This window comes from Carassius carassius, chromosome 22, assembly GCF_963082965.1.
Source record: "Carassius carassius chromosome 22, fCarCar2.1, whole genome shotgun sequence".
NCBI classification, from domain to species: Eukaryota; Metazoa; Chordata; class Actinopteri; order Cypriniformes; family Cyprinidae; genus Carassius; species Carassius carassius.
This window is the reverse complement of record NC_081776.1, coordinates 30,583,055-30,607,538: the sequence shown is the minus strand read 5'-3', so window position 1 is coordinate 30,607,538 and position 24,484 is coordinate 30,583,055. Positions and strand designations below refer to the sequence as shown.

General features: G+C 36.1%; 1 protein-coding gene across 3 annotated transcripts in view; it reads right to left on the bottom strand.

Annotated features, from left to right (window-relative positions):
* Positions 1-1,821: 1,821 nt before the first annotated feature.
* The window catches only part of LOC132099190 (NACHT, LRR and PYD domains-containing protein 12-like), a 49,352-nt gene continuing 26,689 nt past the window's right edge, over positions 1,822-24,484 (bottom strand). For 2 of the 3 annotated variants that reach the window (XM_059505641.1, XM_059505639.1), the window contains 4 exons: positions 22,815-22,988; positions 4,642-4,815; positions 3,545-3,591; positions 1,822-3,474 (listed from right to left, as the gene is read on the bottom strand). In XM_059505641.1, coding sequence (XP_059361624.1) covers positions 2,945-3,474; positions 3,545-3,591; positions 4,642-4,815; positions 22,815-22,988 — 925 coding nt within the window. In that variant the 3' untranslated portion in view covers positions 1,822-2,944. The remainder of the gene's footprint in view (positions 3,475-3,544; positions 3,592-4,641; positions 4,816-22,814; positions 22,989-24,484) is intronic. The other variant, XM_059505640.1, reaches the window with a different exon arrangement.

Genomic DNA, 24,484 nt, shown 5'->3' with positions numbered 1-24,484 from the left:
CAGTAATTTCAGCATCTGAGCTTCAGAGTTCTCTCTCCATCAAGAGATCTGAACTTTTCAGTTCATCTCAATGGACGCACAGCGCACCTGTATTTGATGCTCTGTAAACTCTTTGTGAAGGCGCACGACTCACCGTCGCTTTACTGATAGCGCTGTTTCTAACACATGCAAAGAGAGAGAGAGCGAGAGTCTTACCACGCTGAATCGACACGCTATATGTAAACTATTCTTTGTTGTCTTCTCCTGTCAAAATAATGGAGTTCATTTAGAATTATTCATATTCATTTTCGAACAAGCAGAAGACATACCGGTTTCTCCGGTAGTGGGCGTAGCTAATGCACAAATGGCAATTTCATTGGCTGGCGCTGATCTAGTACCGTCTTTGTTTTGATTTCAGCAAATCAGTTTGACTGAACGCAGACAACGTGATTAATATTCATGAACCCATCAATTCATAGTGCATTGTATAAACATTAGTATGATAGTAGAATTAGTAGTAGTATTATCTTTTAATAATAATTAATATGATCTATTACTATTTTTCTTACAGAAAGCCTCAATGACCAAAAATATCTTAAGCATCACCACCAGTCTTAAGTTAAGTAAAATGACAAATATGCATTCATTAGGCCTAAAAGTTAATTTTTACATAAAGGCATTGTGCTAGAAATATTACTATTATTTAGTAAAATGTATGTGATACTGCTACTACTGTTGGAAAAATTTATAAAACTTTAATTTTTAAAGAAATAAATCACAATATTTCTTCCATGTTTTAATCCCCTTTATTTACCAAAAATAAAATGTTTAAATTTCATAAATTAAAAGACAAATTAAATTTGGGTGAAACTTGTTTACTGTTTTTCATAATTATATGACTTGTAGAGAAACTTTAAAACAATTGTAAATAAGTATAAAGAATGGCATTGGTTTTATTCTTAGTGCTAAAAAGATTTTTTTTTAATTAGCATATTTTTGTGTTTTGCTTTGGTACCGAAATTGGTACCGAGAACCGTGGATTTTCACTGGTATCGGTACCGAATACTGAAATTTTGGTACCGTGACAACACTAGTGTGCATTTTGTTGATTATAATGAGAGAACTTGAGTTTAATCGTGAGGACGGTTTATTAATCCATCCATGCTTTAGAGTTTCAAAGATTTGGCTAAATCGTGCAGGTTTAATTTATTCATTTCTTGTTTTAGGCTAATTAGGCCTAATGGTAACGAAATTATACAGTGCCTCACATTTTACTAAAATAAAGGAAATAATTTATAAAACATGCAACAATTTCTTAATCAGTGTACAGAAAAATATAATATATATAAAATATATAAGTTAACTGTCAAAATAAAGGACAGGTAATGAATAACAAAAATGCATGCTGTTTTAAGTAATTTTAAAATATGAATTAAAATATAGGCCTAATATGTGAGAATATTGACATTTTGTATACTATATATAATAAATGTATAATAAATTGTAGCCTAGCTCACTAAAATAGGCTACCACTTTTAATGCTCCGATGCAAAGTAAACCACAATTTATTTTGAATAATATAACACATAATTCATGTAATATAAATAATACTGCACACCTATTAAATGTGTCAAATCTAAAATATGGTTTAATACCATGTAGCTTAGAGAAAATATAAGCACAGGGTCAGGCACAGGCTTGACATTTATCCTGCTTGAATTCGTTCTAAGAAACCCACATAACGTCAAGTAATAAACTTTCATATGTGAATATTAAATATTTTAACTACAATTTACAATTTAACTATTTAATATAAGTTAGTATATTTTTACTAACTGTTTTTCTTTCATTTTCCCTGACTGCAGCTGTCAAATCATCGAACTCGAAGGAAATTAAGTGAAGCCCTGGCCATATTTAAGCTCTATTATGAAGTTGTAAGTTGTGTTTGCATAGAAAGACCAAAGTAGCAGCTTATAAAATCTTGACATCAACCCTTTGCAAGCACGCAGAGATAAGGTAAAACTTGCATCATTGCATTGGTGGTTAAAATTAAGCTTTGACAGTTTAGCAAAAGGTTTTGCACAAATTAGCCAAACAGATAGTGGTGCAGGGTGTGTGATATATATTGTCTATGATCATATTGTAATTGCTATTTTAATGATGTGTGATTTGACATGATCAATATTTTGCCAAAAACCATACAAAACACCTATAGTGCTGTGAAGTCTGGTAGATTACACTAGTGCGTGCACATTTAGAGTGCGTTCTTTCACTGTATGATTCAGTCTGCTAAAATGCACACAATTGAAGATATGGGGCAGAAAATGTATATATTTATATAATTTCATATAGTAAATCAATATCACATGAAGAGTGCCATATTTTAAAAAATCTGCATGATTACATACAGATTGTTTTTTACAACAGTTCAATAAACAAGAATTTAATTAAGAGACTTGCATGCTAGACACCATATTGCCTGTTTTTACTCTATTTCGACAATAAAAATAATTCCAAAGACAGCCACCATAGCACAGTTTTGCCTCTCTCCGCAATGATGGTGTTTCGTTCCTGAAGAATCACCAGTTTAAATGATTCGGTTCAATCGCAATGACTCACTTATTAAGTGACTTTCTGACACCTACTGGCAGTTTTAATTTCACATTTAAAGTATCTTTTGATTTTATTAATAATGTTTTTTTTTCAAATGAGTATTTAACATTTTATGTCTTATATATCAAAACATTATTTATGCGATTGTAACTGCAGGTCAAATGCATTCATGTCCTGCATTAAACAGTGGGTAAATACAAATACGAAGTCCCGCTTCTGTTTCCTCTGCATTGAAAAAATTTATTTTGTTGATATTGATTGATTTTATGTCATGAAGAGACTCTATAACATCCCACTGTTACTGATTAATGCAGCTCAAAGAATTATGGGTAGAATCTCTTGTGAGACTCTTCTAATTCATCAGCAGTTTCACTGATGATTCATAAGAAAAAAAACCAACCCCATGATAGAGCGGCTGAGTGAATGTGGTCTGGACTATGTGCATGCGTCTCATTCTGTCAGAGATGCTGTAGAAGGACAGAGTTCCTGCACTGTGATCCACATACACTCCTATTCTCCTGATGATGGACTCTACAGGAAGATCTGTCACTTTGTTATTGTGTCTGAATGAGTAACTGTCAGGAGTGCAGATCAAACTCCAGGACTTATCATTACGTCCAAACTCACACTCCTCACCCCGTCCCTTCCTGCTAATGCTTTTATATGACACTGATATCCACACACCATAGTCTCCACTCCACTCAATCTCCCAGTAACAGCGCCCACACACACTCTCTCTACACAACACCTGAAGTACATCAAATCTGTCTGGATGATCAGGATACGGCTGTTTCTCTTGCACACAGGTCACTTTTCTGTTCTCCTCAGACAGAATGAGATCAGTGTTTGCTGTGTTTGGATCCAGTGTGAAAAAACAGGCATCTGAATACAAGAATAAAGACATTAATAACAACAACAATCACTACAGCTGTGTGTGTGTGTTTAGACATACATTTCTTTAGTCCTGCTGTAATCCTGGATTCCCCTCCATTCTTCACACTAAAAACACACAGAGTCACAATCATTCAGTGAACAAATTGCTGTTGCTATACAGTTACTATACAAGGTACTCAGGGGGTTTCTAAGGTGCATGATGTGGTTGCTTTGTGGTTGCTAATGTGTTCAGGGTGGTTTCTAGAGTATTGCTATGCAATTGCTAAGGTAGTCAGGGTGGTTTCTATGTTGTTGCTATGCAATTGCAAGGGTACTTTGGTGGTTGCAATGCAGTTGGTAACATGTTCTGGTTGGTCGCTATGTGGTTGCCAAGGTACATAACATGGTTGATAGAGTGTTGCTGTGCAGTTGCTAGAGTACATGGGGTAGTTGCTAGTAGGGCTTTGTATCACCAGTAAAGTCACAATACATATCCCAATAGGGGACTGCACTGAATTTCACCTCAGCAGAATTCAGTAAAACAGTGATTTATGAAACATTGCACACTGTAGGACCACTGCAAACTGTAGGCAGAGCAGACAGTCAACCTCTGCATTATGTAGAGCCTCCAGAACTGTATAATATCAGTAATGGTGTAGTATTCACATTTCAACATTGGGCACTCTTGACCAGGTACAATATTCTGATTGTTTGAATCTTGTTTTTGTAACACTTCCCAGTGTGTGGTGAAGAATTCACAAAGGGAGGTCGCACATTTAAAGTGAATCTATTCTTCAAAACAGGAATTCAAAGTTTTTTTCAGCTCTTGTGGTTATCGCAAAACATCACACACTGTTACTCATGAGAAAATCTTGCTCTCAAAATCACACGAGATATAATATGTGTAAAACATAGCTTTTTAAAAAAACAAATATCCTCCATTGTGTTTTCACTGTATGCTCCTCTTTTTATGTCAGTTAGGGGGTGAGTTAAAGTACTGTTTTGTTGTTAATTTGTTTTGTTTGAGCAGCTTAGTTAATATTTTAATCTTCAGAAAAGTGCCTTTTAGATTCTAAATATTGTTGCATCCTCTAAAATCTAGACTCTTAAAGATATACCCAAAGACACTGAAAAGTTTAATCAATAAAACCTAAAAGCTCTTCCTTCTCAACTTACTTGAATTTGTCCAGTGAGCAGTTTGGATCCTCCAGTTTTTCCTGGAGCAGCTTGACTCCTGAATCTCCGGGGTGATTATAGCTTAGATCCAGCTCTCTCAAGTGTGAGGGGTTTAAAGTCAGAGCTGAAGATATATAACAACATCCCTCCTCTGTCACCATACAGCCAGACAACCTACAAAAACATACAGCAGCAGCCCACATCACATTAGTTTGTTTGTTCTGTATATAGCATTTTGTGTTGTATCATTTCTGTATTGAACTGATTATTCAATATAAAGTATTGTGCACATTTGCTGTTATTCTGATCTTGTCAGTTGAGTCAAATGTGTACTATTCACAGAGACAGAACAGTCACTTTATGAATATGTGCAATTAGCTTGTTTGTCTAATGAAAATCTGATTATTTTATTTTAAAGATGACAGAGAAATGCGCTGAGGAGGTAGAAGCATAGAAACATATGCTATTTTCACAAGCCTCATCCATACTAATGTGCTCATATGAGGACATTCTCAGACCTCAGCATTAGTTCTCAGTCATTTGACTGGTTGAAACATCCCTTCTGGCTGCAAATGAACATATTAATATTTATAATATTCATTTTAATTTCTGGATAATTATTTAATGTAATATTTTGCTTACAGTTATGGCCAAAAGTTTTGGCAGTGACAGATATTTTGTGTTTCACAAAGTTTGCTGTTTCAGTGGTATACTGAAAAACAATGATAAGCATGTCATAAGTTTTAAAGGCTTTGATTTGCAAAAAAAAAAAAAAACATGAGGCAATATTAACAGTGTTGACCCTTGTTCTTCATAACCTCTGCAATTCATTCTGTCATGCTGGATATTAGCTTCTGGGCCAAATCCTGATAAATGCTTATCCATTTTGCCGTATTCTCGGAATTGATCACAATTTGTGGGCTTCTGCTTGTCCACTCACCTTCTGAGGACTGACCACAGGTTTTCTTTAGGATTGAGATCGGGGGACTTGCCTAGCCACAGATCAAAAATTTCAGTGTAATGATGTTCGAGCCACTTCTTTATCACCCTTGCTTTGTGACATGGTGCTCCATCATGCTGGAAAAGGCACGGATCATCACCAATTTGCTCATGGATCATTGGAAGAAGTCACTCTTGCAGGCGTTTTGACACCATTCTTTATTCATGGCAGTGTTTTTGGGCAGAATTATGAGAGAGCCTACATCCTTGGTTGAAAAGTAACCCCACACATGGATGGTCTCAGGATGCTTCACTGTTGGCACATCACAGGACTCAAGGTAGTGTTCATCTTTTCTTCTCCAAGCAAACTATTTTCCAGACAGTCGGAGGAGAGCTTCATTAGAGAAAATAACTTTGTACCAGTTTTCTGCTGTCCAATCCTGTACTTCTTGCAGAATTTAAGTCTGTCTTTGATGTTTTTCTTGGAGAGAAGTGGCTTCTTTACCACCCTTCTTGGCAACAGGCCTTTGTCCAAAAGTCTTGGTCTCACTGTGTGAGCAGATGCTCTCACATCAACCTGCCACATCAGCAAGCTCTGCACTGCTGGAGACATGATTCCGTAGCTGACTCCACTGGAAGAGATGGTCACGGTGCTTGCCGGATACTCTGATACATTCTAAGGACTTCTTCACTGCAGTCGAACCTCTCTCCTTGAAGTTCTTGATGATCCTGTAAATGGTTATTTCAGGTACTATATTCTTTGTAGCAATTTCCTTGCAAGTGAGGCCATTTTGATGCAAGGTGATGATGGCTGCATATTTCTCTTTGGAAATAACCATTGCTAACAAGAACACAATGATTGGAAGTGCTTCTTTCCTCCTTTTATAGCAATCAGTCTGCTCTTACAATCTAATTAGTATTATAGTGATTAACCTGACTAGTACTCATTCACACTTTCACATGTGCTGCTGATATGATTAGACAATTAATGTTAGCTGGTCATTTTGTGTCAGGATCAAACGACAGTGATTTTTTTTTTATGAAAAGTACATTTTTTGGCCAATGAAGATTTTAGCAATTATTTAAAATGCATCTGATCACTCTACACAATAGAAACAATGTAAATCAACACCACAACAGGTTAAGCAGCAAACTTTGCAAAACACAAAATTCCCTTTCGAAAGGGAAATCCACGTTGCGTGACCGGTGTCTGAAGCATGAATGAAATAACGACAATGAACTTGACATTGGCAGGCCGAAGCATATGATGTAAGCAAAATATAAAAAGGCACCTGTATTGTATCCAACACATCATCCTCTTTTTTTGTCTTCAAGAGGCCTAGTGTACGAAGCACATATGTGACTCCCGAGAGAGAAGGATGCGCTCACTGCTGCATTTGCGGAACTACTAGAGCAGAGATCTGTACTTGAGTTTTTATGTCAGCGTTTGCACAAGCGTGTTCACCTCTCGGGGGAGTTGAACAAGCTTAAAGGCTTAGTTCACCGAAAAATGAAAATTATGTCATTAATAACCCACACTCATGTTGTTCCAAACCCGTAAGCCCTCCGTTCATCTTTGGGACACAGATATTTTAGATTTAGTCCGAGAGCTCTCAGTCCCTCCATTGAAACTGTGTGCATGGTATACTGTCCATGTCCAGAAAGGTAAGAAAAACATCTTCAAAGTAGTCCATATGACATCAGAGGGTCAGTTAGAATTTTTTGAAGCATCGAAAATACATTTTGGTCCAAAAATAGCAAAAAACTACAACTTTATTCATCATTGTCTTCTCTTCCGTGTCTGTTGTGAGAGAGTTCAAAACACAACAGAACGAATCATTCGATGTAACCAGATCGTCTTGAACCAGTTCACCGAATAGAACTGAAATGTTTAAAATGATTCGCGTCTCCAATAAGCATTAATCCACAAATTAATTAAGCTGTAAACTTTAATGTGGCTGAGACTCCTTCTGAGTTAAAACAAACCAATATCCCGGAGTAATTCATTTACTCAAACGGTACACTGACTGAACTGCTGTGAAGAGAGAACTGAAGATGAACACTGAGTCGAGCCAGATAACGAACAAAAGATTGAATCGTTCTCGAGTAGAGAACAGGTTGCATCGGTTTTCGGATCACCAGTAGTTCTTTCGGACAGTTCGATTCAATAAACCGTACGTATGAGAGATGTGAGATGTGATTGCATTTAGAATGCCTGATTCTTTTCAAAAATTTAGCAGCTCTCACCTGTGTTTCGGGTCTTGCGGCTGCTGAGGCAGTTAATCAGGCCGATCATGGGGATTGGAGGCAGGGCATGGAAGGAATCTGACGAGGAATGCTTTTTATTCCAGAATTTCTTTTTGTTCTATTTTTTTTTACAGTATACAGTAGGTGGACATCCTAAATGGGCATTACCGCCGCGGTGTTAACTGCAAGTCAGTCTCATGTTAAATCATTCGCGAAACTACTGCCAGGTGGCGCAAAGGGACGAATTGCGAAATGAATGTAATTGTAAAATGAGATAAAAGGAAGAAGTAAAACAACAATAACATAATGATATAACATTGTAACATCTTTAAAAAATATTAAAATATTTACAGTGAGTTCATTTCAAAACGTAGGACAGTCTTAGGTTACAGTCTACTCATCAAAAATTTAAAGAAGACCTTTACACAAAGGATCATATGCATGCTATTGTTATTAAACAGTAAATAAATATAAGGCCTATGTGTGTATATATATACACAGATAAAAAGCTAAATGTTTTCATTTCATTTTCATTTCGGTTCATTCTTGGTTTTAAAAAAATCTTCAGGTTCCATATGCAGAGCGAAATGAGAATTGTCTAGCATTTAGCAATATTTATTATTAATTATGTTATTATTCTTGATTTTTTCAAACTACTAACACTTTGCATTTTTGAATTATGCTTTATATGTGACCAAAAATTAAGTATTATCTGTTTGATCGCGCTGGTGCCTCGTGCTCATATTCACTGGAAACAGCAGCTGTTCACCGTGATATTTGGCACAAGCAGCGGTTCACTTTATGACATATTGTTCATTATGATTTTTTTTCCATCGATACTGAAACACGCGTGAACTACAAAGCCTATTTTACTTCATGAATAATAGTTAAGCTTCAAATGGGCAACATCACGAATATGGAAACAGATTTCTCCCAAGTGAGAGAATTAGTTTTTTTTTTTCATTGCATCTGAAAATGACTTTGCATCACTTTCACTTTACGTGCTCTGGTGCAGACCCGCCTCCGCCTTGCTCAGCTGTGGACGATTTAAAAATGTTTGATATAGAGGTTGCTGTTCCATTTTATACAGGAATTGTTCATTTAAAAAAATCTAATTATGTTGTTAGTTCTAATTATATTGTTAACACAAGTTCATTTAGGCTATTTAACATGCACTGTGACATTTTACCCTTTTTAACTTATAAACTCCTTGAGATTTTAAAGTTAGTTTGCTTCACCTATATATGTAGGCTACATTATTCAAAAATAAATAAATAAATAATAATGATTTAATAATGTAATTAAAAAATGCCATCGGCCTGAGTAAATTTGAATTTAATGGAATTGTGACATTAAAGGTTAGTGATTTAGGAGGTGAAAATACTGTGAAATTACAAATGGATAACAGCATAACAACTGAAGGTTTATGAAACGTTAGCCAATAAAGCATTTGTTTTAAACAATGGAACTTAAAGTTGTGAACTAAAATATTATTTCAACTAGGGATGTCCCGATCAGGTTTTTTTTGTCCTCGAGTCCGAGTCATTTGATAATAAAAGAATATGATACATAAAAAAGAATAAAGAAGAGCGAAAAAACAGATCCAGGATGTTCAATAAATTACATTTTGAAATATATTCAAATATAAAACAGCTATTTTAAATAGGCTAGTAAAAATATTTCAAAATCTTACTGTTTTGCTGTACTTTGGATCAAATAAATGCAGGCTTGGTGAATAGAAGGGACTTCTTAAAAAAAAAAAAAAAACCTTGACAAGCTTACTGTTCAAAAACTTCTGACTGGTAGTATAGGCAACTTTATTTTTTCTCTAATTTCTAGCTTTTAATTGGCTTAGAAATCTATAAATGCTGGACAATAACAAATAATAATGATTTGTTTATATACTAAAAACACTGTTTATCACATAATAATGCAGAATAGTTTCTATACTGTAATAAATACTATGTCAATCAGCACTGGATTGTTCATACTTTATTTATCACCTGCTGGAGATGACTTGAAGAACAATTTATTGTCGTGATCGTATATTAACGTCTTCGTGTTTGCATAAGTTTCTGTTTTCCTGTGATCACCACAGCATAGCTGGACGCTTTTGTCCATATTAGGAATATCCTGATATCAGCGCGGGAGCGCGCTCCGGCTTCGAGTATGAAGGAAACACACACTGCATGAGAGTTTAGCGCTCTGTGATGTTCATCTCGCTGTATCCTGAGTCCGAATGAAATATCAGGTCATGCGCAAACTATCATGTCTCTTTGAGTTTGAATCTATATTTATTCACACCAGCTCTTGAAAACAAAGTGATGTCATGCCGCACACGAGTCAAAAGGGTCTAACTCTGTGCCACCGCATAACAAAAGATGTGTTAAAAATGAATGAGAATATATATATATATATATATATATATATATATATATATATATCCGAGTCCTGATCGGGAGGTAACGTCCGATTCCGATCGAGTCTGAAACCACGCGATCGGGCCCGATTTCCGATCATGTGATCGGATCTGGACATCCCTAATTTCAACCATACAGCATGTGAATAAATAAAATGCATAGGCTACGTTTCATAACATTTCATTATTCATAAAATGCCAATTTCTTAATAAAAAAAATAAAGTGCCAATTTCTTAACCCGCCCCGCCCCGACCCGCGGGTTACCCGCAGGGCCTGCGGGTTATGAGACGACCCGTGCATCACCACCACGCGCTGTGAGGCGGGAGCAGCTGCAGAGGATTCTGCTTGGTCTTAAAGCCTTCCCCAATCACCCACGATCACAAATAACAATGATTTTCGAAAAATAATGATTATTATCAATCAATTGATAATTTGTTATTATCATTAATGGACTTGTTAAAATAATAATATGGGCTGCAAGAAAATAATGAATACAAAGAGTAGGGCTGCTGAGTGCAGGCATGTTTCAGTAACATGCAAACACACCGTTCCTCACAGCCAAAAAAAACAGACCGAATTCAGTTCAGCCGGAGGGGGTTGGGTTTTTTGGGGTAGTTATGTATGGCTTGTGGGGGTCGAGATAAAGGTGTGAATCTTTCATATGCACAGTGTCTTATGAGAGTTTCAAACTTGCTGAGCGGGTTTAGTTAGGACTCATTGTTTTGGTTATACACTAAAAAATCGTCTGCCCCCACGTAAGATTTTCCTAGTTCTAGTCGTTCGTTTGTTATATTCAACTAATTCAACTAAGCACATGCATTAAGTTTGCAACAAAGCACATGCAGAAGTAGCCTAATAATTGTGAAAAATTAGACATTTTAATTATTTATTAATAAACAAATATTTTCTTTTCGGCTGCAAGAGGAAATTCAAAGTGCTGGCTCTCTCCGACGAGAGAACTGCAACATTCACAGATTACACAATTCGTTTTCGTTTAAAAAACATTTCAAGCTTATTATATATAATAATATAATAATAAATTATATATAATATAATATAGATATATTCTTAATGTATGTGAAACACCACGTTATTATGTTAATTAAAAAATTATAAATGCATTATCAGGAAAAAATTTAAGTGATGAGACGGCGCCTCCCTGTCATTTATGCATTAATATTTTTTGCACAAACACTTGAATATGAGCATGGTGGTTTTCACTCGCTCCAAGAGCGCTCCATCACGAGTATAATTCATGCCAACAGCCCATAATATAACTGCATATTCAGCAAGAATTCATGTTAAACATATTTAGCCAGTGTTGTGCCAGTTCATACTTAAAAAGAACTAGCTCAAAGTTCAGTTCACACAGATGATAATGAACTAGTTCACGTTCATAGTTCATTTTTTTTTTTTAAATGAACTAAGTTCACATATCTAAAAACAAACTAGTTCACATTCATTTGTTAAATTCTTTTTAAGATAGGCCACTATCTTACTCAATAGAACCTCTTTACCATCCATTACCAGCTGCAAATCACTGCCACTCCAAAACTAATCAAAATTATTGTACCAGTAAACAAGAGACAATTATTTATACATTTCAAGCTTTGTGTATTTGATGTATTTGTCATGTCTGTGTGAGGCATACACTGAGTTTCGTTAAGTTAATATGTGCTCTAGTTGACGTGCAATGCAAGTGAGCGCGCGGGCACCTCTGTTATATTTGTTTCGTCGGCCTATTTATTAAATACAGGCAATTGGTTGATGAAAAGTTGATTAAAATTAAGATACAATTTATACAAAACGAAATTCACTTTAAAGAAAGGCTTTCTATAACAACTTCAACGGGCAAAATCATGTCTGACCCGCTCCATGTCTCATATTGCGCATCCTATCTTACTCGGTCGTGCTGTTCACTTTTCATAAATCAACATAAATGGAAAAAAAATTACATTATAATATTTTAACAAATATGAAACACGCTTTTTTAATGGCTACAACAGTATAGTATGCCTACATAGCCTACTCTCTATTTGTACAAATTTCTGCACATTAATTTAATTCTGAATTTTGCACACACAAGTTGAAAGGCATTTGTTCAAATTAAGTTCACGAATAATTGTGCGTGCATTTATAAGCCTAATCATTATGATACTAAAATCCTAACAATTTACCAACGATTTTTGCTTGTTTTGGGATCTGACTGTCCAGCGTATTTGAAAAAGTTAAGCAAACTTTCCTGTCTTTTTGACATTTTTCCCCTGCGTGAAACGATCGAGGCTAACAGCATCTCAACTAGTACAACAAGCGCAAGTCATGTGTCACAAACACTGAACACTACACAAACAGTATTTTTTTTTTTCATTTAGGCAATTAATTTTAGTGACACAGGAGGTGACGGATCCAATGTGGGAGGTGACGAAACATGTTCCGGCTCAAATTAAGCCCTGGTAAAACCTGACTTTCAAATGAGCATGAACGTGAACTGCGCGTTCTGTTCATTCCTGCCAGAGTGAGCGCCGCTCTCGTTCACGTTCATTGTATGAAAAGTGATTCGTTCAGTTCAGCGTTCGGCGAAAATATGAACGCGTTCAGTGAACGTCGTTCATTGAACGCGTTCATGCACAACACTATATTTAGCTATAGCTTGATCAGAAGGTTACAATGACTGCAAGAGTTGAGCGGGATGTTAAGAGTTTGACTGTTTCTTTTACTGATTATTTTTGGGTTAAAGCATGATTTAAACAGATTCACACGCAATCATGTTCGCAATAATGCATTCAAACAAATGTACAGTGCTACTACATTATCCGTATGCTATCTGATCTTGAAAACTTGAAGTTAATCGATCTGTTAAGATAAAATAACTGACAAAATTGTACTGTTATTTTCCTCACAAACAAAATTTTCACAGCAGAAAGCAGCAATTAAAGATTTAAATGCTTACAATGTAATTAGTTTGGCATGTGATATAGGGAAAAGTTTACACAAAATAGCTTTAGCCACTTTGAAACTCTCCTGTTATTTATTTTTATTATTATTTTTATTTTATATGCTACGTTATGAACATAACATTTCAAACATACTGAAATACTATATTCACGGAGTGAAGGCGGAGCGTGTTTCTGGTATCAGTGCGCGCGGAGGGGAAGTTGCTGCTCACAGACTCTGCTGCGAGTGAGAGAGACGTTTCACCCGACGAAATGAAGACGACCGCGGCTGCACAAGCACAGCACATCCACCAAAAATCAACCTGCAGCAATGCTCATTGATCAACTCGCCAAGCTTTACTTTTGTAGGTCGCATGGCAGTAAATAATACGATAATATGACCATGCAGTCAATACAGATATTTAATAAAAACATTAAAACAAGCAGGGCTGTAAAATAAAACAATAAGAAACGCACGCCAGGTCTACACCGGACACAAGTGGAACGATCCAACAAAAGACAACAGAACACAGTGACGGATACACTGGACACAATCCCCATCAGTGAACTGATGCTCGTTCTGTTTATGACGAAATGTTCTGACACTGTGTTCAGATGATTTGACACTATAGTGTGATGTCATCAAGTTTAGACACACTTTTCGCTGTGGGGCACGGATGACAACTCGTGTCTGGTGTAGACACAGACAGTGTCTGCTCTATTTACAATTTACAAGAAAAAAAAAACTAAACCAGCGGCATAATGAGATGGAAATATAGACAAGAAAATATATTAACAGGTCCTCCGTCCATGACACTGACTCACTGCTGAGCTGCCAGTTTTAATTCTTAACAGCTCTTAACGCTGAGTGGATGGTTAGATGCATGATGGGCTAGTATTAAATAAAATAAAAAATAAATAAATAAATAAATAAAGGTCTTTCCAGCATTAAGGTTATAAAATTACTGTTTTTTTTATCATCTTGTTGCAGTTATAAATTTGACTGCTAAATGAATTACAAAGAACTATATTAAAACTTTTTTTTTAATTTCTTCATCATTTGAATATTGATTTAAAAATCGGTTTAAATCATAATTCAGATTTTTTTTTAGGCCATATGCTATTGCCCAACTTTAAAAGCAAGTAAAGAAGGCTCCCTTTAAAATCACTTAAGTTGTCAATTACTAAAGCTCTTTTTTACATCGTGTGAATTTTGTTGATTATAATTAGAGAACCTGAGTTTAATCGTGAGGACGTTTATTAATCCATCCGTTCTTTAGAGTTTCAAATATTTAATCGTGCAGGTTTAATTTTATTCGTTTCTTGTTTTTTTTAAATTAGGCCTAAATAATGGGAACAAAATTATACAGTGCTTCACGTTTAAACATGCAACAATTTCTTAATCAGTTTACAGACAAATGTCTTTTTCCCAGTAAGTTATGTCAAAATAAAGGATAGGTAACGAATAACAAAAATGCATGTTGTTTTATTAAAGGAAAAAATATATTTATATTTAAAATATAAATTAAAATATAGGCATAATATATCAAAAAATATTGACATTTTGCGTATTAATCCATGTAGCCTACCCCCTGTCAAATAGGCTACCACTTTTAATGCTCCGATGCAAAGTAAACCACAGTTTCTTTTGAATAATATAACGCATAATATAATATAAATAATACTGCATAATAATATGATTTAATACTATGCAGCTTAGAAAATATAAGCACAGACTCAGGCACAGGCTTGACATTTATCCTGCTTGAATTCGTTGAAATGCACATAACTTCATAAATACCAAACTTTCATCTGTGAATATTAAATATTATATATATTAAATATTTAAACTATAGTGTTTTTCTTTCATTTTCCGTGACTGAAGCAGTGAAATATAAAAAAGTGAATTTCAATCTTTTCTGGGGCCATAGACAATTTTTTAAACCGGATGGCCTCCACCCAAACAAACTTGGTGCTAGAATGCTTAAGGACAATATCTACTTCTCCCTCTGTCATCCTTCAGCAGAGTGTGTCAATCCATTCAGCACACACACACGGGGTCCGAGTCATCATGTGGTTGACATATCCCACAAGGACACTGATAACACCATGCAGACAAAACAATCACTGCTGATAGACACTTTCCTGGCTAAGCCCTGCCCACAGAGCTCCTCACAGACAGACTGTGATATATCAAAACAGCTACAAGATTCAGCACCCAAGGACGACTTTCTGGAAAACAGCCAGGGAAGCCAGGACAACATATCACAGCCACTCACCAGACACATTATCCCTTTCTCCAGCATCTCCACTTCTGTGCTTCTCCCAGAAAATGGAGGAATTGGTGTATGCTGGGACTAAACTCTCTCACTCATTTGCTGCAAGCCCGCAGATATCAACAAAAAAACGGCGGGCCCCAAAACCACCAAAGCCTGTGGTTCCTGCTCCTGCGAGAGCTCTTCGACCACTGCCACAACGCCAGGGCCCAAACCCTCAATCTGCTGAAGGTGAACCAAAAACAACTGATAGCAGCTCTCAGTGATATGTGTCGGGTCCCCGCTATAATAACTGCAACATTCACAAATGCCTACTGAACAAGCGGGAACCCAGTGTGCCTGTAGCTTTCTCTATTTCAGTTTTATCACTTGATAGAAAGTCTAAGGCCATCTCAAGCCGAAGGGCAAACTCATCTAATCTGCGGCCTATTATGCATCAAACTAAAATTGATGTAAAGACACAAAGCACAGCCATTAAGTTAGCATCTTTAAACATTCGCTCACTAAAAAATAAATCATTTCTAATCAATGACTTTATAACCACAAACAATGTGGATTTTATGTTTCTAAACGAAACATGGCTTGAAGACAGCTGCAATACAACAGTCCTTAATGAAGCAGCCCCTCCTAACTTCACTTACATGAGTGTCTGCAGGACTGTTAAGAGAGGTGGGGGTGTAGCTGCTCTATTTAAAGATGTCTATCAATGCAAGCAAGTGTCATTTGGTCAGTACTTGTCTTTTGAATGTCTAGGGATTGTGCTGAAAGGTGCTCCACGCATTCTGTTTATTATTATTTTACAGGCCTCCAAAATACTCTCCAGCCTTTGTTGAAGAGGTCACAGCAATGTTATCAATGATTTCCTCAGAGTTTGACTGTTTTGCTATTGCAGGGGATTTTAATATTCACATAGATAATTCAGAAAACAAAACTACAAAAGAAATGATAACGGTTCTAAACACTTTTGACTTGACTCAGCATGTGCATGGACCCACACACAAAGGTGGACACACTCTGGACTTAATCATCAGTAGGGGTCTAAACATTTCATCCATTGTTAATAAGGACATAGCAATATCTGATCACTTCTGTATTTTCTTTGATATTTTGATGTCTGCTACTACTGAATCTAGATCGGTCTCTGTCAGTAGGAGATGCGTTAACGAGAACACAAGTGTACTACTTATGGAGGCTATATCTTTAACACCAAGCATTTCTGCAGACTCTGTTGATATTCTCATTGATTCCTTTAACTCAAAAAGTTAAGAATGTTATTGATGATATTGCTCCAATAATAATCAGTAAGAAAACAAACAGACAGAAATCAGTTTGGAGAAGATCAACAGCAGTTCAGACTATGAAAAGACAATGCAGAAAAGCAGAGCGGATGTGGCGGAAGACAAAACTTGAAATTCACTATAGCATCTATAAAGACAGCCTTCATGATTTTAATGTGAAACTAGCCACAGCTAGACAGAATTTCTTCTCAAACCTTATAAACAGTAACTTAATTAACACTCGTACTCTTTTTGCCACTGTTGAGAGACTGACAAACCCCCCAAGTCAGATTCCCAGTGAAATGCTCTCAGACAGCAAATGCAATGAGTTTTCTGAGAAGATCATCAATACCAGGAAGGCGATTAGCACATCCTCAAGTAATGCAGATGTCAGACAGATTAGGCCACAATATCAAAAAGATACTATGTCTATTTTTGAAGCAATTGGTAGCAAAATTCTGAAAGACATAGTGCAGCACCTAAAATCGTCAACCTGCTATCTTGGCACACTTCCCACATCTTTTTTCAAAAGTGTGCTTAACTGCTTAGAAGCAGATCTTTTAGAAGTGGTGAACGCCTCACTTCTTTCTGGGTCATTTCCAAACTCCTTAAAAACTGCAGTTGTTAAGCCCCTCCTGAAAAAGAGGAATCTTGATAACACCATTTTGAGCAATTTTAGACCAATATCTAATCTTCCTTTTATAGGCAAAATTATAGAAAAGGTAGGTTTTAATCAGCTGAACAAATACGTAAACTCAAATGGGTACCTGGACAATTTTCAATCTGGTTTTCAACCGCATCACAGCACAGAGACAGCACTCGTTAAGATAATAAATGATATTCGCTTAAATTGTGACTCTGGCAAAATATCGGTGCTGGTATTGCTTAATCTCAGTGCTGCGTTTGACACTGTCGATCATAACATACTACTAGAGAGAATGGAAAACTGGGTCGGGCTTTCTGGGATGGTACTCAAATGGTACAGGTCATACTTAGAAGGGAGAGGCTATTATGTGAGTATAGGAGAGCATATTATGTGAGTATAGGAGAGCATAAGTCTAAGTGGACGTCCATGACATGCGGAGTCCCACAAGGGTCAATTCTTGCACCGCTCTTGTTTAGCCTGTATATGCTCCCACTAAGTCAAATAATGAGAAAGAACCAAATTGCCTATCACAGCTATGCTGATGATACTCAGATTTACCTAGCCTTATCTCCAAATGACTACAGCCCCATTGACTCCCTCTGCCAATGCATTTATGAAATTAATAGTTGTATGTGCAAGAACGTTCTTCAGTTAAACAAGAAAAAAACTGAAGTCATTGCATTTGGAAACAAAGATGAAGTGTTCAAGGTGAATGCATACCTTGACTCTAGGGGTCAAACAACTAAAAATCAAGTGAGGAATCTTGGTGTGATTCTAGAGACAGACAACAGCAGTAACTAAATTAGCATACTATCATCTAAAAAACATTGCAAGAATTTGATGTTTTGTTTCCAGTCAAGACTTGGAGAAACTTGTTCTTGCCTTTATCACCATCAGGGTGGACTATTATAATGGGCTCCTCACCGGCCAGGATTCTGACTAGAACCTGAAAATCTGAGTACAGTAGGTAGACAGCCTAATTGGGCTTTACCGCCGTGTGTACCGCAGCGTAATTCAGTCGCGTGTTAAAATCATTCGCAAAACTACCGCCAGGTGGCGCAAAGGGTTGGATCGCAAAATGAATGTTATTCTAAAATGAGATAATAGTCTTAGGCTACAGTCTACTCATCAAAAATTAAAAGAAGACCTTTACACAAAGGATCATATGCATGCAATTGTTATTAAACACTAAATAAATAGGCCCATATATGTATATATATATATATATATATATATATATATATATAAATATATATATATATATATATATATATAAATATATATATATATACATATTTATATATATATATATATATATTTATATATATATATATATATAAATATATATATATACAACGGATAAAAAGCTAAATGTTTTCATTTCATTTTCATTTCGGTTCATTCTTGGTTTAAAAAAAATCTTCAGGTTCTATATGCAGAGTGAAATGGGAACGGTCCAGCATTTAGCAATAATTATTATTAACTCTGTTTTTATTCTTGATTTTTTTCAAACTACTAACACTTTGCATTTTTGAATTATGCCTTATGTGTGACCAAAAATTGAGTATTTTCTGTTTCAGCTGTTTGATCGCGCTGGTGCCTCGTGCACATATTCACTGGAAACAGCAGTCGTTCACCGGACATTCAGCGTTAGCAGCGATCCACGTACTCCACATATTGTTAATTATTATTTTTTTCCATCGATACTGAAACACGCGTGTACAACAAAGCCTCTTTTACCTCACGAATAATACTTAAGCTTCAAATGGGCAACTTCACGAATATGGAAACGGATTTCTCCCGAGTGAGAGAATGAGAAAGCCCAACCTTACCTTATGCTTAGCTTTAAATTATTATTTTTTGTTTGTTTATAGCTAAGCCTATATTATTATATACTGCAATTATATTTATCCATTAGAATTCTATATTTTTAATTCTTGTTTTGAATTTGAAAAAAAACATGCAGCAAAAGAAAATATGTGATTAATACATTAAAATGCAACCTATACACGACTCACGATACATTTTTTTCTCTCACAAACTTAATTTATTTTTTAGCGTGTTTTAAAATAAATAAATAAATAAAACATGCAGCAAATTAAAAAAGGCGATTAATCCCTTAAAATTTGTTACTCTGGGTTAACAGTAATTATAAGTATTATTTACTTGAGAGCAGAGCCTGCATGGCCTAATCTAGGCTATTTTTTATTTTATTTTCATTGCATCTGAAAATGGCCGTTCATCACATTCACTTCACGCGCTCAGGCGCAGATCCCCCTCTCGTGTTGCTCAGCTGTGGATGATTTAAAAAAGTTTGATATAAAGGTTGCTGTCCCATTTTATACAGGAGTTTTTCATGTAAAAAATTGAATTATATTGTAAGTTCTAATTATATTATTAACACAAGTTCATTTAGGCTATTTAACATGCACTGTGACATTTTATCCTTTTTAATTTATAAACTCCTTGATATTTTTTTAAAGTTAGTTTAATAGTATTTAAATTCAAGTTTAAAAATTGGTTTTAACTGCTAAAAACCAACAACCATACTGCATGTGAATAAATAAAATGCATACTTTTCATAACATTTCATTATTCATAAAATGCATAACATTTCTGGTGTTTGGATTTGTACTTCAATATAATGAGCTCCAAGTTTAATAGCCCTAGACTGGTTCTCTCTCTCTCTCTCTCTCTCTCTCTCTCTCTCTCTCTCTCCCTCTATTTAACAGCATTAGCTCAATGAAATACGTCTTCCTTCAGGTAGAATGAATGTTTTCCTGCTTGCTAAATGTTGGGCTCATGATCAATAAGTTGTATTCGCCTCAATCTGATTTAGTAAAGTCAGAGGATTCCGCTTGGTCTTAAAGCCTTCCGCAAACATCCACAATAACAAATAACAATGATTTTCGTAAAATAATGATTAATTATTAATTGATGATTTGTTATTATCACTATGGTCTTGTGAAAATAATAATATGGGCTGCGAGAATATAATGGATACAAAGAGTAGTGCTGCTGAGTGCAGGCATGGTGTGCAGTAACACACCGTTCCTCAGAGCCAAAACACAGACCGAATTCCGTTCAGCTGGAGGGGGTTGGGTTTTTGGGGTTATTTATGTGTGGCTTGTGGGGGTCGAGATAAAGGTGTGAATTGTGTGAACGTGCAGTGCAAATCTTGCACATATTTTACACACCTGTATTTAAATGCAGCTGCATTTTTTTTCATTAAATAATATGAAAGCAAGTAGGGCTGGGTGATAAATTGATTTTATCAATTAACTCGAATTTGTAATTTATATTTTATTTTTAACATCCACCGACGCACCACTAAGTTCTCCCGTAGTTCAGAGTGTCTCAACCCTCCACCACGAGTCTGACAAAGACACGCCACCGAGCAAAGGATGAGCCGAGCGGTGTGATTCTGACTGGAGCCTACATCACGAGTACAACTCATGCCAACAGCCCGCAAATTCAGCAAGAATTCATGTTAAACATATTTAGCTATGGCTTGATCAGGTTATAATGACTGCAATAGTCGAGCGGGATGTTAAAGGCTATATGAGTTTTTTTACTGATTATTTTTGGGTTAAAGCATGATTTAAACAGATATAGCACATTCACATGCAATCACTTTAGCAATAATGCATTCAAACAAATGTAATCTTACAGTGCTACATTATCAGTAGGCTATTTGATTTTGAAATCTTGAAGAAATTATTCGATCTGTTTAGATAAAATAACTGACAAAAATGTACTTTTATTTTCCTCACAAACTAAATTTGCAAAGCTGATGGGCTAGTATTAACAAAAAATAAATAATAATAAAAAATAATATATAATAAAAAATAATAATAAAATAAAATAAAGGTCTTTCCAGCATTAAGGAAAAAACATTACAGTTTATAGCTATATTAAAACTTGTTTTGAAAAATGTATTTGTCATTTGAATATTGATTTTAAAATCGATTTAAATCATAAATCGCCCAGCACTAAAAGCAAGTAAAGAAGGCTCCCTTTAAAATCACTTATGTTGTCAGTTAATGAAGCTCTTTTAATGCTCCGATGCAAAGTAAACCACAATTTCTTTTGAATTATATAACATATAATTCATATAATATAAATAATACTTCACACCTTTTAAATGTATCAAATCTAAAATATGTCTAATATTTTAAAATATGTCTAATATCTAATATCTAAAACAAAATAATATCATGTAGCTTAGAGAAAATATAAGCACAGACTCAGGCACAGGCTTGACATTTATCCTGCTTGAATTCGTTCTAATAAATGCACATTACTTCATAAGTACCAAACTTTCATCTGTGAATATTAGGCTACATATTAAATATATAAAATATTTTAACTATAGTCTTTTTCTTTCATTTTCCGTGACTGAAGCCGTCCAATGTAACACATCAGCGAGGCAAAACTGAAGTCTATTTGTGAAAATGTGCTGTGATGCGCTTGTTTGATAACTTGTGGTTAAAGCGTCACTCAGTTGTCAAAAGCTGCAAATGCACTCTACAGACGCCGCGGCGGTAAAAAGGGCCTTTAGGCTGTCTACTTAGTGTATGTCACAGCAGTCCTCAGATCCTTACACTGGCTTCCAGTTACATTTAGGATTTATTTTAAAGTACTTTTACTCATCTATAAGTCAATCAATGACCTAGGACCGAAATATATTGCACATTTGTTCACTGAATATAAACCTAACAGAGCACTTAGATCATTAGGATCGAGTCAGTTAGAAATACCAAGGGTTAACACAAAACAAGGGGAGTCCGCCATAGTTACTATGCCGCCCGCAGTTGGAATCAGCTTCCAGAAGAGATCAGATGTGCTAAAACACTAGTAACATTTAAATATAGACTCAAAACCCATCTGTTTAGCTGTGTATTTATTGAATGAGCACTGTGCGATGTGCGAACTGATTGCACTGTATTTTACGTATTCACTGTATTTTATGTAAAATCATTTTCTATTTTTAACCGTTTTAAATTCATTTTAAATAAGCAATTTTAAAACTTTGAAAATTATTTAAAAATTGACTTGTTTTAATTTTTTTATTATTTTTCTTCATGACTATTTTACTTAAGCTCTTTGAATTACCATTGTGTACGAAATGTGCTATATAAATAAACTTGCCTTGCCTTAATTTAAAATTGCATCTGTTTAATTGTAAATTAAATACATAGCTTTGGTAAACCTTTTTTTCAGTTTTAGTATAACATTATTATACCATGCATAATTTTACCTTTTTTGAAACCAAATAGAAGAAACAAAACCAATATATAGTTAAGCTTTATATATATTATACATAATAGATTTTTGTTAAATAATTGTTATTTATAATAGCAATTACAATTTCATGGGAATAATTGGCAATTATGATTTTTGTCATAATTGTGCACCCCTAGAAAACAATTTACCTCAGAATCTGCAACTGACAGTTTGGACTCTTCAGTCCATCAGAAAGTAGCTTCACTCCTGAATCCTGCAGGTCATTGTTACTCAGGTCTATCTCTCTCAAACAGTTGCTTGATGATTGTAAAACTGATGACAAACTCTCACAAGACAGATGAGTGAGATTACAGATGGAAAATCTGAACAAGAAGTAATACAGTAACTGCATACAGAATACATCTTAGCAGTTTGGTTCCCTTTTAAGGGAACTTCGAAATGCGTCCTCTAGGAGTGAATGGGAATCGCTATGGGGAACACCTCGTCGTGACCCATGTCTGAAGCATACATTGAAAAACCAACTAGTTGGTCGGCGGAAACCCCTGCTGTCACTACCGGCGCGACTATGGGGAACACCTCGTCATGACCTGTGTCTGAAGCATACATTGAAAAACCAACTAGTTGGCCGGCGACAACCCCTGATGTCACTACCGGCGCAACTATGGATAAATAAGCACCGGGAGAACACGCCATTCTCTTCAATGTCTTCACTGACGCAGAGCGTGCCTCTGAAAGAACTGGTAAGAGTGATCTTTCTCTGTCTATCATGGCGACTACTAACAAGCGTTTAGACAATGAGTGCATCCATGTCAGCGTTATTTGACACCCAATGTAATACAATCTTTGCATCGTTTGTTCGGGTGAAGAGCATGCACTCGATGTCTTTGAGGAGGCAGTCTGCGTGCATTGTGAGTGTTTTTACAATGAAAAAGCTCCGCACTCTTTCAGAGGAAAAAAAGTACAGCCATCTGATTCCCACAGTCCAGGACCTGCCACTGCTGAGGCACAGAGGAGAATGAGCTTGTGAGAATTACAGGTGGATCTGGCTCAATCGTTTAGAGAGGGACTTTCCCTCTCGCGCTCATTGGTGGCGGATGAGAGTGAACCTCAGGAAAAGGATGTTATATCTTTAACACTTTCTGATACTGAGGTTAGTGCTCTGCTGGGATTTTGTCCAGGAAAAGCTGGAAATATTTGAGGATGGTGAAAAAGCTGAGGCTGAGCCTTCTCAATCCTCCTGCCCTGCGTATGTAGAGCTGTTGGAGGTTATGGATCATGCCACGACAAAGTTGGACTTGCCATGGAAGTGCGCTAACAAGGTGACACCGTAAGGCCACCTCGACGAGCGTTATCTTTCTGACCATAGTCCTCCAGCTCAGGTGAGCCTTCTGCCTGATTTCTATGCAGAGATCGAAAAGAAATGGAAGAGGCCATTTTCTTCTCGCATCCATCGGTTTCAGCAAAAGGTTTATGCTGACATTGAGGCGATGCGCGAAACCGGCTATGAGAGTATGCCCCCTGTAGCTTTCTTTCTGCGGGGGAGATGTCCTCTCTTAATCTCCCTCGCCATCAAAGCCCCTTCAAGGATTACATCTCACTTAAATGGCAAGGCATACGTGGCAGCAGGTCAGGCTGTGGCTTCATTACTCATGATGGTGGTGCTTCAAGCATATCAGGCTGATCTGTTAAAAGAGCTGGATAAAGGCAAGGGCCTTTCTCCTGATCAGGTAGCCGAGTGGCGCCACACCACAGATCTCTCTCTCCGTGCTACCAAGCACACCTCCTCTGGCATGGGCAGGACTATGGCAGCCATGGTAGTAATGGAGAGACATCTGGATGAACCTGGCAGACATTGGGA